The following is a 16,357-nucleotide window of genomic DNA, read 5'->3' on the forward strand; positions in this document are numbered from 1 at the left end:
TATCATATATATTCAGATGTTTCATTCGTCAAATTTGAAGTTACCATGTTGTTGGCTTGGATAGATATATATTATCAAAACACTTCTGCACTGCTTCTTATAAAAAAGCGATATTGAGTTTTGCTTGCTTAGTGACTTAACATTGAAAAAAATTAATGTTTAGGTGGTTACTGAAGCATTTCAATTTATTTATTTGCATGTATTTGATAATAACCTAATCACTGCAGAAATTATTTGCAAAGGTGTCTTGAGACTTACAGGGAAATATAAACATGTTACCTCTTGACCACATAAATCACTTATAAATTAAAGCAATACACTGATTTTTCTGTTAGTGTTATTTAATGTAAATAAACATTTCTTTGCACAGGAAAAATTGGCAACAATTGCAGTTATGTATGTGTAATTTAACATTTTAAATTATGACTGATAATAGAAAAGTGTTTATATTATTCATATTTGCAAATTCATAATCTTAAAAATCCCTATCAATTTGTGTTTTTCTAATATGTCAGCCATGTATTTCTAGCAACAGATGAGAAATAATGTAAATAACCCTTAAATGGAAATTTCAATTTACCTTCACATAATTTTATACAGAGGACACAGAAACTACATTATGGAAAACAGGAGTACAGGTAGTCCTCAACTTACATCCATAATTGAGACCAAAATTTCCTGTTGTTGAGACAATTGTTAAGTGAGTTTTGGCCCATTTTACGACCTTTCTTGCCACAATTGTTAAGTGAATCACTGAAATTGTAAGTCACACAGTTAATTGAATCTGGGTTCCCCATTGCTTGTCAGAAAGTCACAAAAAATGATCACATGACCCCATCATAAATATGAGTCAGTTGCCAAGCATTTGAATCTTGATCATGTGACCATGGGGATAATGCAACCATCTTAAGTGTGTAAAGCAGTCCTAAGTCATTTTTTTCAATGCTGCTGTAATTTTGAACAGTCACTAAATGAACTGTTGTAAGTCGAGGACTACATGTAATTCCTATTGCCCTTATTCTGCCTAGTGTCTGCTATCAAAGTCCTAAAGTTATTTGTGCAGTGGTTTATTCCAATTTAAAGAACTGAGAACATGTATCCTGTAAAGTCTGTGTGATTCAGATAAGCTAGGTACGCAGGTAGGACCAATACCAGGGTCACTTATTAATTTAGACAACCACTTGGTTCTGGAAATGGAAGCCAATGACCACCAGAGAATTACAACTTGATAGGCTGAGGACATTGGCGTCCAAATGCCTGAAACTTTCTGTATGCTAAGTATTCAACATATAGTTTAAACACTAACAATTTTTCCAAGGATCTTATGCTTGCCTGCACTACTTATCATTATCAATATATCAATTATGCTATATACCATATATAAAATGCAGGTTTATAATTCACAAATATAAATTTCTCATTTAAAAAAATATAATTCATTTGCAACCAAAGTAGCCATAAATAAAACTTTTTTATTCTTTGATGTAATTTACAAGCTACCAGGTATCATGTATTTTACACTGGTCACTTTAAAATTGATGGAGTCACAGAATAGTCCAGACCGAACAGGTAACTGTTCATGAAGTAAAAGATCTTAAGTTAAAAGTAAAATAATACTGTAACAGGTAAGTGGCAAAAAAGCAGGTTTGCCAAAATAAATCAGACTTGTAATGTTGCACAAATTCTGGCTGACTAGGAACTGAGCACCATGCGATTCTCAGTAATATTGCCTGCAGTCTGGCTAACTTCTGTACAATCGTCTTTCTTTTCTTACAGTTATTAAAATGAAAGAGTTAAAAACTATAGCAGCAACAAGCAACTCCTGTGACAGGAAGGCAAGGATTAAGAATAAAAAAAACAGTTTATACAGTGTGCTTAAGGAAGGTCTTCCATGTTTATCTTCCATCAGCTGGAGTTCGACTGAGTGACAACATGATTCGGGCAAAACGCTCACACAGTTCATTGGTGGAATAAGAAGGTAATTTTGGTGAGTCATTGAAGCCTTTAATTTCTGTAGAACAATCTAGCAATTTTGGCAGAAAATCCGTCAATTTTTCCTGTAAATTAGCTGTAAAAAAAAAAATGTAGTTATCTATAAATAGTTTTGGAACTTTTTTTCTCAATTATCAAAGGAGCAAGTAAAACATCTTATATAAAATCTCTCAGTGATGATTGATTCTAGTTATAGTTATAAAACTGTTTCCTGTGACTGCAAATCCATATCTCTAAGATGAAAAGAATTATTGCATTCTAAAGAGCAAGGTTAATAATAAGAACAAACTTTCCAGTGTCACCCTATCCACTAAATCTAATGGATCGTTCAATGGATCACCTCATGACAACTTAGCAAGAAATTTTAATAGTAAAACATGGTGCATGTCTAGGTTTTATCATACAGAGTTTGTATCCTTACCAAATGTAAATAATACATTAAATTTAATAAGTATGTATTTTGCTTTTTGATCAACCTGACAGACTGTGCCTATCAATAGTAAAATATGTTAACTTTTTCACGATGACAACCCAATTTATCTCCCCATTTCCCATGCATTAACTTTAAGGATATATTCAAATCACTCCTACCTGAATAGAAATTCAAGATATTTTACTTTGTATTCAAGTGATACGTGCAAATCCAGGAAATGCAATTTATTCTAATTATGTATAGAATTACTATATATCATATATCTAAAAAGTTATATCCAGAGGCAACTTACGCTCCATTTCTTGTCCAAGGTATGAACACCACCTGTTTCTCATATCTTCCACAGCAACAATATCCTTTTCCTCTGTTTCATCCACCAGCAATAACGGTAGACAAGGGACGATAAGCTCATTCATAATTTCCAGGCCCTTATTTACTTGTTGATCATCTCCAGATTCAAACTGTGCAGCAGCACACTCATTTAATTTCTTCATGCAGTAAAAAACAACCACAAAACAGTAAATATTTATACTACTTCCAGAGAGATCCAATTTTTCAAATAGACTTTTCTCCCCATGCAAAAAGGTATAGAGGTAACTTCAGTATAAGTAATAACCCCACCGAACAAAGAATGCAATACAGTTCAAACAACATGACAGCAAACTAAATTTGAAAAGCTTAAAATCGGCTCAATCCTCTCATTTTAATAAGCAAGATTGGCATTTTATTAAGAGTGATTTTTGAACTGATTACGATTTTATTAAAAAAATAAAAATTATACCCTACTGGAATCATGGGAATCTCAAATGTGAATTTTACTTACCAGCAAACATTCTCTTCTGTAATGGGATATCAGTTCTTCATCATGCCCCCTATACAAACCATTTGCTGATAGTTCTTTATTCTTGTGATATGCACATATAAGATATAACAAAGCTTCCTTAAAACTAGAAAACAAATTAAAAATATTTTCAAATGCCATCAAGATCATTTTAATAATATGTATATACATTTTATGTATACCATCATATAATCAATATTTAGGCATATACAAAACATTGGAATAAAAAAATAAGATTGCTTAAATCTTTATATTGTAAAGAAAAAGTACAGTGAGGCCAATTTATGTATGATTATCTGTCTGTCTGTCTGTCTGTCTAATCCATCCATCCATCCATCCATCCATCCATCCATCCATCCATCCATCCATCGTATGAAAAGCTGACTTTGTAGAGAATGCTTAGGGAATCTATAGAATACGTGATGTTTTTAGGCAAAGTATGAAATGTCTGCGTTGTTTTAATATTCTATATACTTTTCCTAGGCATTGTATACAGTACCTATGCATTATGCAGAATGACAAGAACTATTCAGGCAAAGTATGAAAAGAGAGTCATGAAAAGAGTTAGGGTTGGTGATGAAGGTGTTATCTATTCAGTCAAGTCCAACTCTTGGCAATTCTATGACCCAGATCACATTTTCTGATCTTGCACTATTTGAGTTTTTCTAATCCTAACCCTAACCATAAACCTTTATTGAAAACATGAATATGAAAATGGGAGAAGAAATGTAAAATAAAGAACAGGACTTTTTTATGGGAAAGAGAGGAGAGAGAGAGAGAGAGAGAGAGAGAGAGAGAGAGAGAGAGAGAGACAAAATTTCTTCTATTATCTTTCTTTCTCTCTGCTTCCTAGTACCAGCACCTGAAATTGTACTTGGAAAAAAACCAGTGTATGTTAAATATGTTCCAATATTTAAAACTATTTCTTTCACAAACCATTTTCTGTTTTGTTAGAAACAAAAAATATAATTTTAAAAAAATTATAGCTTAGAAAAAAAAAAGGAAAATAAGAAAAATGATTCATTGGTCATTGTTTATAGAAGAAATTAAAGTTTGCAAGCTCTGGTATAGTACTCATTTATATATCATCATCCTTCTTTAAAGAGAATAACTGATACACTGTCTACATTAGGAATCCTTCACCATTAAGATTAGTTGCAGTGGAAAAAAATCTGAAAATTTTGTACTATCTTATAAAGTTTCTAAATTTAATACAGTATTTAAGTTGCAATATAATAAACTTTCCTTGGGAGTAGATAATAGTTTCAAATCTATTGTATTAATTTTAATTTAATAAATTTTTGGATTTTCTTACTTCCTTTTTTGAAAAAGTTCCAATCCCACCATGAGATATATTGTTGTATCTCTGAAATTTCTGTACTCTTGGTGCCACCACTGCATAGAAATGACAAAAAGAGAAATAAATATTAAATTCACTAATTTTACTTACTTAAGCCATTCACGTCAATGAGAAAAACCAAAAGTACAAGTCACTTTACTGACTTGAATTTTTTTATGTTTACCACTCCTTTTTAATTCCTGTTTTACGCATAAATATGACTGCAAGCAAGTTTAAAATTAAGCCCAGGTAGTTCTAGCCACTAGTTTTATAAAAATGTTCAACAATTGGTTATAAAATAATTGTGGCTGTATTGAAGCTTTTGACTATTCTGTAGGTTAAAATACAATTTACAAAACAAGTTTCAAAGCAGAAGCCTAACCTCATAATCTTCCATGTTGACTTCATCTGGCTTTATCATTTGAAGTTTGGCTTGAGCCACTTTCATCACATTACGGCACCTTAGGAAATAAAAGAAAATAAATTAATGAAGATCATGTTAATCATGTTTCAGAGCATCAAACCTAACAGTAACATTCCAGGCAAAGAATTGATAGCTTTGGTTTCATATATATATCTGCTACTCCCTACATTTATTTTACAATAAGATCAACCTATTTGTAGTGGTGATGCCGTGGTTAGAATGAAATATTACAGACTGACTGACTTTGCCCACTACCAGGAATTCGATCCTAACCAGCTCAAGGTTGATTCAGCTTTCCATTTTTCCAAAGTCAATAAAATGAGGACCCAGATTGTTGGGGGCAATATGCTGACTCTGTAAACCACTTAGAGAGTTCTGTAAAGCACTATGAAGTGGTATATAAGTTTAAGTGCTATTGCGAGCAAGGCTTTAGATCGAAAATTGCATTTTGGTGTGTGAAAGGGTCAGCTTGACTTCTACATCTATACTAAGTTAAACATAATGAAGTGTCACAAGGTGGGGATACAGTTGCAGTATGGCATTACAGTTTTTCTTAAAACTTTTCAATATTACTGAAAATCAAACACAGTTCTTTCAACCAAGAATACCATATGACTGTTTCATATATTTTCCTGGCGTGTGGAAGGAATATTTAAATAAAATGTATTAATAATAGACTTTATTTCACTAACATTTAGCATAAATAAAACATTAACTATATTCAAATTTGGTAATTGAATACAGTCTGGATCACTATGAATTAGAAAACATAACTATTTTTACAAAATATTTTTTTAAAAAAGCTGATCCATTTACACCAATGATACGTAGGAGTTTTATACTCCTTAAGAATCTTTGTTTAAAATTTTTTGATGCAAGCCTGCTTACAAAATTACCTTTCATCAAAGCTTAAATTGTGATCTGCAAACTGCTCCAACAACGTTCGCTCAATTATTTTCTTTGGGGCCTGATTCTGGATGAAGTATACAATTGCATGATGCAAACGATAATCACGCTCAGGTGGTGTGTCTTCTTGGGCCAGTTTGAGTAATCTTGCATATTCAAATTTTATTGCCTTAATACAAAATGAAATTGGATGTTATTGAATTGTCCATTTTCAAAACTAAAGATCTTATTGTATTAAAACATATGGGCCCTCGGCATATTAAAATACCCTTAAAATACAGGCTGCTAATTAACATTTCTTTAGAAATAAATTTGGGTTACAAATGTTGTTTTTGTGTTAATGTATAACAAAAATCTATTGAAGTTAAATGTAAACTTTTTTTATTTCTAAGTAAAATGGATTTTAAAAAATTAATAGAAAGCATAGTATCAGACCAATGTTTTATACTGCACTGCATAGTCGAAACATTTAATCAAAGTTAGTTCTATATTAGCACTGGACTGCATCCAAACAGTGTTTAATAAACATGCATCTGCTAGAATATAATTAACAAGTTATACTACATACATCCTTTATACACAAAGCATAGAAAAGAACTGAAGTGTTTTTAAAGAAATGAAAAATAAACAGGATTCATAAGAATGTGCTATCATTGTTTCCTACACAGTCATATACAACAGTACCGTGTTTCTCCAAAAAGAAGGCCAGGTCTTATTTTCTTTTGACCCTCGAAAAAATGTCTAGGCCTTCTTTTTGGAGGGTTCTAATTATTGACTCACCTCGTGGCGGATGCACCTACAGCCCCACCCAGCAGGAGCCTGCTGCTGGCCCACTTCTTCTGCAGCTGCTTGCCGCCACTTGCATGCATCGTTCTGGCCTGTTTTGCCTTCAGATGCCTGGTGGAACACATCTGCAGCCGATAACAGAGCTCCAGATCCGGCGAAAAGGAGGCCAGGGCAATGTGTGCGAGTGGCGGCAAGCGGTCAAAGCAACTGCAGAAGAAGGCAAGGCAGGTGTCTTAATTAGAGCTAATTTTGTGGGTAGGGCTTAATTTGATCACATGCGCTCAAAAACATGATAGGGCTTCTTTTCAAGGTGGCTCGTCTTTTTGGAGAAACACGGTAATACAGTTAAAAATACGACACATAGACATAAAACAAAAACAACGTAATATATCATTGAATCAATATAATTTGAAATATGCATCTGGAATCTTATTTGTTTAGGAATGTAGCTCAGTTTCATAACATATATACTTATAATGAAAATAATGTGATAATTTCCATGCTATGCTATGTTTTAACTAAAAAGCAAGTGTATTTTGGATTTATATGGTAGGCTAAAACAAGTTTATAAGTATACATATAATTCTTTTATCCATCCCTTTGTGCTGCTATGCAAATACCAAGGAATATCTTAATTATTTAGGTTTCACATTAAAACTGAACCAGGAAATGACTGTTAACAGCTTTGGAACTATGCAGGATTTAATATATCCATTTATTATATTTTGAGTTAAATATACCCAGATTTTAGTAAAAAAATAAACAAGTATGTAATAATATAAAATGCAAGTGTGAGAGGAAAGCTGTGAAATGCTTAAGAGCTATACCATTCATCTTTATATTACACAGAATCTTCTATAATGGAGTAGAAACAAGCAAATAAAGAAGTTTTCTTGCATTATGGAAATAAATCCATATTCCACTGGCTCCAATCAGCTTTCATTTTCATTTTATTTACAAATGTAGCTTTTCTGAGGTCATAACTCTTAGGGATGAGTAATCTTTCCTTTTATTAATTTATTTAGCTATCTCTAATACAAATTTCTTTATTTAGGTTCCATAATTAGAACAAGAATATGAATTCTATACCATTACAGGAATGTTGAATTGATTTTCCACTTTAAGATAAATTTAGAAGAAATTTTACACTTAACTTTCAGAATGATCTAAACCCACATGTATTTTGAGATCAAAACAGTTTGTATGTTTTGCATTTTACATATGCGTGTTTTTATGTTTGCTATCAGCAGAAAGGAGAAAAAAAATCTATCAGTTGTTATTTGTGCTAGGACAAATATACAATTTAATTCAAGCAATAAAGACTGATATATCTGTCTGTTAATCTATTGACAGGTCTATGTGCCTAATAAAAAAATTGAGAAAAGAAATATGAGTCACCAATTCAACTGTTGAATTTTGAAGTTACTGTAAAATTATTGCAAAAGGTAGGTTTAGGCAATTATAATAGAAAGCAAGTCTGTGGCTTGTTATGTTTAAAGGACTTAACTTTATAGCCATAATAATTGTTTTTCCTACTGAGTAAATGCACTAATATCATATGTAATTTCATCAATTTTCTGTGTGTGGGTACTAGATAACCACCAAACCCTTTTTTCTCATTTAGGAAATGCATTTGCAACCTTTCTTAATGACTCTAAAAGATTAAAAATAGTATTAAAATAATAATATTAAAAACAAAGCCCTATTACTTAAACAATTATTATTAGTGCTTAATATCTGAATTAGGGTACTAATTCTTAAGCAGTATCATGTATCCGCTTACTAAAATTTGTACTGAAGTTTCCAATTTTACTAATCTCAAGGAAAAGTAAAAACTGCATTAATCACTATAAAAATACTACCAAGTACGGATGATGAAATTTCGACAAAACACATTTAAATGTAAACAAACTAAAAATTCAAAGAACAAATTAAAGTACAAAAACAGTCAGAAAAGGAAAAATTGAAAGTATTGATTGTACCTGAAAGAACCCTGCTTCTGGCCCACACCTGTCATATATATGCGTGGCTTTACCTATAGCCATTATAATACCTTGCATGTTCGGGGTCAGCATAACCTGTCATAGGAGATTCATATATGTATATATTGAGCAATGAAAAATATAAATTCAAGTCAGTATGTGCCTTCACATACTCATGTCATATAGCAACTGCATGCACAAACTGCAGTGGCAAATGTTTAGATTTTGCTTCAGTGGTTTCAATATAGTAGATTATATCACTTTAATTAGCTGATCTAAATTTATGTCTGAACTAATCTCAAGCATTTAAAAATGTATTTATCGTTTCATGCACATGCAAATGGTCTTCTAAAGGGAAGTAAATTTTACTACATATCAGGGAGCAGTGAGGCACAATGATTTTGTTACTACTGGAATTTAAATCGAGATTTCTCAAAAATAATATATAAAGAATTACTAAATGTCCAAGATATTCAAACTTTTTCCAACCTTCATAAAGTAAGATACAGAATGTAATGAGGGTTTGTGTGTGTGTGCATAATAAATCATTTTCCTCCCTTCGGTATGTGTGGCTGGTTGGTATGTATTTCAGATGTGTAAACCATGTGTAAACCTTTTATTTTCCTTTTCAAGGCTTCCAATGGGAAAACTAACTTAGCATTCCACAATCCAAAACACCATGGTTTCTGTTTTAAGTTCTATTTCTGTAAAAAAAAATAATTTGTTGCATTTTCCTCATTTTATTCCAGGCGTTCAAAGTGGTTTACCAGTCTATCTTCCTTGAAATGCCATATGGACAACCCTCAAAAGGAAGCTCAGCTAAATGAAAGTAACTGGCCTAAAGGTACTAGTAATATGTGAACTTCAAGGTGAGGACCTATGGAAAGTTAGATGTCCCTGTAAGCATCTCCATGAACTTGATTACCTCCATGATCAAAACTGCTGTGTACCCTTTATGGACACCTGAACCCCAAAAGCCTCATTTTCTTAAATACTTTTGGATGTACTGTATACAATTAGTTTATAATTTGAGAAAGATATTGCAAATTCCAGTAAAGAATAAAGATGCCTGATGAGTCATCTTGTTTTGGGAATTAAGTAGAGGAGAAAAAACCCCATGATCTTAAAACAACATCATCAACAAGAAGAATGATGTTGATACCACTATCTTAAAGGATTTTGACTTACCAACAAAAAGGTTAAAAAGCTTATGATTTAAGAATATTTTAAATGGATAAAAGGACACTCATTTTAAACTATATGGTCGCTGAAGCTGGTGTATACAGAAACTCCAATAGTGTGGGTAAAATTTTGGAGTATGGTAATGTATTACTTGATGAAGATATTAATTTTTTGGCATATGCTATTGTGGCTAGTGTATGACTTGGAAGACATGGCACCGGCCCTTCTTGTATACAATAACAGAGTATGATTCTTAAAGCGTAGGCTGAAGTCTTAAATTTTTGTATCAAAACTGGTTATGCACTTTTTAGCTTTAATAACTAAAGCTTTATCTTTGAATGTGTTATGTCCTTAATTCTTTATTGTTTATATTAATTATATATCAAAAAAATAAAGGTGAGAAATGTTTAGATAATAATAATGCTTAAGAATTTGTGGTTTGTAAATTTAAATGTTGTGAGGACACACCTTTTACCTGATTTATAATATCACAAACACAATGTGCAAATTCTAAATTTATATATTTGGATGATCTAAGTTTAATTTTATATCATGCAAATAAATGTGCCATTAGAAACAAAGCAGCAGCAGTTTCTGGTTTGGTCAAAATCAATAAACAAACTGAATTTAAGTTTGTTAAAAAGCAAAAGCTTAGTTAACTTCTATCATGTGCAAGCATGCCAAAGGCTTATCAGGCACCTATGTACAGCACATGAAAGATGTAATAGTTTGTGACCAAGTTGAAGATGATACCTCATCATCATATCCCCCTTCCTCTGACTCAACCACGTAAGTCCCTATATCAGGAATCGTCACTTCTACAACTTTTTGATTTGGAGCTGTTCCAATTGGGTCATTATGAGAATTCTGTAGATTAAAAAAATGAAAACAAAAATCAATTTGATAATAGATTTATCAAATTATTAGATAAACTGCAATTGCAGTGAGGATGTTATCAGTCTTACTCTATATTTATATGTATCCTTAATTTTTAATTATTTGTTTTTATCAGGGAGTTATAAATGTATAAAGTATTTTTAAAAGGTCACAATATCCAAAAGGACACACAAAAAAAAAATCGGGGGAAAAGATTTAGCAAAGTAGTAATGGACATATTTCATGCACATGGATCTTCAAGAAGGGTTAAATTTGCTGGTTGTGGGTTTATCCCAATTTTGTGTTTTCTTCTTCAAAATGACAAGAAACCAATCAGAATATGTTACAGTTTTAACTTTATTAATTTTTGCTTTCAGAGATATTGCTTAATTTTTTTCCTTTCAGAGTACTCATTTAAGAATGCATACTTTAAAATGAATATGCTTATAAACACAAATATGCCCATTTATCATTAATATATTGTATGTATGTAGTAACATACACTTCATATTCAGACTTGAGCAACATAGCTTTGTCTCCCTGTTTCTTAATGTTTATGAAATAGAATCATTAATTGCTGTTGTTCAGTCATTAAGTCATGTCCGATTCTTTGTGACATGGAGTATAGCATTAATCATTAATAGGTAACCCTAAATAAATGATGCTATATCATTAGTAACAACAAACAGGTCTGCTTATTGTAATCCATATGAATATGAAAATTTTTTAATATATGAAGATCTCCAAGGTCCCTTCCAACTGTTATTCTGTTATGTTCCTGTTCATTTGTATTCTACTTATTACTTCAACAGCTCAATTTCCAGACGCCCTGAGCATACTTTGTATCAACAGTAAGAATAAAAACAAATTTAATATAGTAAAATAAAACTCCATGCTTATTTTAATTTATATTTAACAACCGTATTTTTTGAAGTATAAAACACACCAGAGTATAAGACGCACCTTAGTCTTTGGGGAGGAAAATAGGGGGAAAAAATTCTGCCTACTAGGTATTCATCTGGCTAGCATCCTTAGCCTGGTCAGCTTCAGCACATTAGTTCGCTGGTTTTGAGCACACGCGCCTGGTTGGGGCTGAAATACAACACAGCTGAAACAGTACAGCTGATTGTCAGAGAGAGCAGCAATGAGAACAGCAGGCGAAGTGCGGAACATCGCTTCACTCACAAGTGCCTTGTTGAACCTAAAAAACTGCTTCAAAAGCACATCTGATCATCGGAGAAACCTCCAGTGACTAAAGCAGGTGAAGTGCGGAAGGGGTAAGAGAAGGCAGGAGCTGTTCCGGGTAGCCATTTTTGGTATCACGCGTCGCATTTTCAGCCTCCAATGCATCGTTTTTGGGTGGCAATCAGCTGCAATGTGCTTTGGCGATCCCTACAGCCTAGAAGGGCTCTCAAACGGAGTGTTTGGAGGCTGAAAATGCGACGTGCAGTGCCCAAAATGGCTAAACCATTGTCAGTGGCAATCTCTGCAGCAAGGAAGAGGATGCGCAGAGACTGAAGGGTGGGGCCCAGCGGGTGGGCGGGACTACATTCAGAGTAAAATTGCACCCAAATTTTCAGCCTCTTTTGGGGGAGGAAGTGCATCTTATACTCCGAAAAATACGGTAGTTTATAATTTCTTATTTGAAAGTACATATAAGCTTTTGTTATGATACTGAATCTGGTTAAAGCATGTTACCTATATTTCTTTATTAATTTTTATCTGTCCTTATGTATAGTTCCTGAATACCTTCCCCTTCAGTGCAACTTCCTCCAGTACTTCTTCCTTTGACTCATAAGATTAGTTTTAAAATGAAGTAATGTGAAATCATTTTAAATGTAAATCTCAAAACAACTGGCACCTATACATTGATATTAGTAAGAATATCAATCCAAGAACGTAACATTTTTCTGTTTCAATAGTTAGACATATATCTTTGACTTCAAGTGCATCAGCATCTGCAGCAAGGTCATGTCAGCTCATTTAGTCTTTTGGTTGGCTATATGTTCCAAAAGCAAGTTATGCTCAAATTCCATTTTTTGTGGTATTTTGGCTACTTCAGGAAAATAGCCAATTACAGAGGTGATTTTCTATAGCATTTTTTCCATCTTATGAGAAAGTAAGTTTAATATTTCTTTTCAGTCATGCAAGGCACTTGTATGGCCTTACTAATATGCTACATCAAAAAACCTTTCTCTTTGTGCCAATTCAATGCCTATCATCAGTGCTTTGGGAAAAATAAATTACCAATGTGGCTCAGTGTTCTTGTGAAGAAACTGAGTCAGTGGCACATATGCTTTTGTGCAGTCCTTCTTCTTTAACCTTGGCACAATAGCATCTCCTAATTAATTACTGGCTCTGAATTTACTATTGGATATAACTCTAAGATAATGATGATGGCAAGATTCTTTTCCGTCAGCACAGTTACTTTGCAGCTGACCAACTGTAAAATTGTTTCTGGATGTAACATCAAGGACATGATTTTATTATTTCTAGAAATGGTTATTTCTAAACTATATCTACTTGCCTGACCTTTTCATTTGAAAATTAGTTCGCATAAATTATCACTATGCAGTAACAGATAGAAATATATTTTTTGTTGTAACTTATCATCATCACTTTCTAGTTATTTTCCTGTGATCTTGAACAGTAGAAACAACTTAGTATTCATAGCCAAGTAATGCAACATAAGAGGGCTTTGTAATAAAACATTAATCTCATAATTTTCCCAATTCTTTTGCCTATGTGCAAGGTCAAGAGATTTAAAACGTTTGTTAAAAGCATAATTCAAACCAATTTTCAATGTCCTTTGACAAAAAGGGGCAGTTATTTTACTTGTTAATAAGATACCAGCACCTAGTCTCATCAAGAAAATTTTGCGAAGAAAACAGTTTTTCCTTAGAACATGATAAAAGAAATCAAGAAATACGTAAATTCAAAGCTTGCCATAATGTGACTTAATTAGTCAGTAAACAACTGTCTGACGGGGCTGAAAAACAAACTCTGTTACATAAAGTATACTAAAACAGAGCTAGTGGGATTGTTTTAATGCAAGCCAAAATTTAAAAAATGCATATATTAAGGATCTCACCATGTGCATAATAGTTTCAGGATTCTTATCTTCTTGTTCAGTAAATGCTTTTGTGATTGCTCGTATAGAGTCTTCTTTCAACTGTTTTGAGAAATCAGCTGTTGAGGGTTGTTCCAAATACTCTGGTTCTTCTCCATGATTTTTGGGGGACAAAAAGGCAAAGTCTATTTAAATATGTTAGCATGGTATCTATTTGGGACTTGATTTAGCTAACAGCAAAAAGAAATATGTTGGCACATTCTATTTGAAGTATTAGCTGCTATTTGGCACAGGTAAGATAAGGCAGTATATATATCAAGTATAGATGGAACACTTTTGTTCTTGGGCATTCATGGCACAGCAGGTTATGTTTGCTACTGTAGTGTGATATTTTTAATTATAACTTTGATAGAAGAAAAAAGCATTATAAAATTGCTTTCCTTACTAACCTTGGGCAGTAGACGACATAAGCACCCTAGCCATAGGGGATATTTTTTCTTGTTGAGCTTTCAAAGAAACCTGTGCATCCCATTCTTCTAACTCTTTTTCAAAACGTTTATTGTCTTCTTTAACAAAATCTCTTAAATCAGGAGGTAATGTATCCAATCCAAAAACCATATGCCCAGTGTCCTTGTTAAATTCTTCTGTAAGAGATAAAGGTATAACGCCATTTAGAGTATCAAATCTTTATGAATTTCATCCATAGGTGACAGTTCAGACTTTATAAGTTAATGGGAGACTAAAGCTTTATTTAGACTTTAAAAAAAAAAAAAAAACTTGGTTATTATTTATTATTATTCTTTATTTTGTTCCATCTATACAATGCTTTGCAGGTGGGTTAGTCAACTGTAGTGAGAAGGGTCTAACACCCTTCTTATTCATCACCATCAATGCTTTGAAAAGCTTTGGATAAATAATTTTTCAGCAAGAATTTTAGGACAGAAATCAGTCGGTGTAGTTTCTAAAGTATATGTCCCTCTTTTAATATGTAAATTTTAATCTGTTTTTAAATTATTGGGGTGTTTTAATCTGTCTGGGCCAAAATGATTTAATTTGATTTTATCTGGTTTTAAATTTTGTGTATTTATGTATTTTATTGCTTGGCTGTTCACCGCCCTGAGTCCTTCGGGAGTAGGGTGGTATACAAATCAAAAAATAAAAAATAAATAAATAAATAAAATAAAATATGTGGGTAACTCTACTTTAGAGAACTGTATGGAAAGAGATAGAAGAAAATGGAAACAATGCAATAAACGGCACTTCTCTCCTGTCTTCCCTTATAGCTCACAATGTATCATATATGTACATACCTGCTTTACAAGGTTGTTTTCAATGAAAACTCTCTTTTACAGAGGCCTTTATTTACAATTCAACAGTACCCAAACTGAATCCCAACAAAAAATTTAGATAGGCATGTTCAGATTAAACTATAGTTTCATTGCCTCTCTAGGTCTCAAGCAATATTAAGTATTAAATTGTGATTGATTTAGTAATATGAATACTGTAATATATTAAATTATTCACATACAGGGAGCAACATATTATATATTACCTTGTATAAAAAGTGGTTCTTTATCATTGATATACATTAAACAATAAGCACTTGCATTCCTATAACCACCAAATGAGTCACGCTCAAGCTCTTCCCAAGTAGATTTTGTCACAGAAATATCATTGTACTTCATCCACCTCTGTTGATAACTGTCAAAAATATATGCCCAATAATGTCCTGCATTAGCCTGGCCTTCATGAACTAACACCGCATGTAACCGATAAGGAACCTAAATCAAATAAAATCAAGATACGATGGATCAGCAACTCTGTCATAATAAAAATACAAGAATGTTTTTGTTTTCCTGCTCATGCAAAGCTGTGGAACTACATTCTGGCAATAACAGTGATGTTTCTACTGCAGATTTTCCAGGTAAATTTTGTTATGCTTCTACCATTCAGAGCACTGCATGTCCCTTTGAACTTATATACTGATTGTAAATGGCTGAAACAGGCAATATAAAACACATGAATGAGGTATTAACTATATCTGATTTAAAAAATGCCATGTGCATTTTATTTCACTCACCAATACCTGAAGGATTTCACAAGTATTGACCACTGTCATGTTTAAACAGGGTATTAATATCTAGTTTATGTTCCAGTTTGAAACTGCATAAGCAGACTGCCTATAAGCAATATGATTCTTGGAGAATGAATGATACATTCTGTACTTTTATTGGTAACTAGATTTACTGCTTTTTTTATATATCGGCTTATAACTGTTTTATATCCACACAAGTTCAAATTCAAGTTATGAATGGGAAAACTAAAATAAATTACATGATTGCTACACAAACTGAAACTGTGAGAATCATTCTTATCTCCTGAAAAACGGAATCGGAAAGTACATGACGAGGTCTTGTTTGTGCTGAAGATTCATATCTTAATCTCCAAAAACACAGGCATTTTACATTGTGTTGATAGTAATGCAAATGTATATGTATTTAGACTCTTAACATGTACAAAAAGTAC

General features: G+C 32.6%; 1 protein-coding gene across 5 annotated transcripts in view; it reads right to left on the minus strand.

Annotated features, from left to right (window-relative positions):
- Positions 1-1,452: 1,452 nt before the first annotated feature.
- Positions 1,453-16,357, minus strand: part of USP25 (ubiquitin specific peptidase 25) — a 65,123-nt gene continuing 50,218 nt past the window's right edge. Inside the window, exons 16-26 of one of the 5 annotated variants that reach the window (XM_070942651.1) lie at positions 15,384-15,612; positions 14,281-14,475; positions 13,853-13,980; positions 10,639-10,752; positions 8,704-8,799; positions 5,926-6,104; positions 4,988-5,066; positions 4,582-4,661; positions 3,249-3,372; positions 2,718-2,913; positions 1,453-2,068 (exon numbers count right to left, since the gene is read on the minus strand). In XM_070942651.1, the coding sequence (XP_070798752.1) occupies positions 1,896-2,068; positions 2,718-2,913; positions 3,249-3,372; positions 4,582-4,661; positions 4,988-5,066; positions 5,926-6,104; positions 8,704-8,799; positions 10,639-10,752; positions 13,853-13,980; positions 14,281-14,475; positions 15,384-15,612 (1,593 nt within the window). In that variant the 3' untranslated portion in view covers positions 1,453-1,895. Of the gene's footprint in view, positions 2,069-2,717; positions 2,914-3,248; positions 3,373-4,581; positions 4,662-4,987; positions 5,067-5,925; positions 6,105-8,703; positions 8,800-10,638; positions 10,753-13,852; positions 13,984-14,280; positions 14,476-15,383; positions 15,613-16,357 lie in introns of all 5 variants that reach the window. The other 4 variants (XM_070942650.1, XM_070942652.1, XM_070942655.1 and 1 more) reach the window with 4 other exon arrangements.

Source organism: Pituophis catenifer, unplaced genomic scaffold (assembly GCF_029215685.1).
Source record: "Pituophis catenifer annectens isolate HBS135680 unplaced genomic scaffold, rPitCat1.0.hap2 SCAF_4, whole genome shotgun sequence".
Lineage (NCBI taxonomy): Eukaryota > Metazoa > Chordata > Lepidosauria > Squamata > Colubridae > Pituophis > Pituophis catenifer.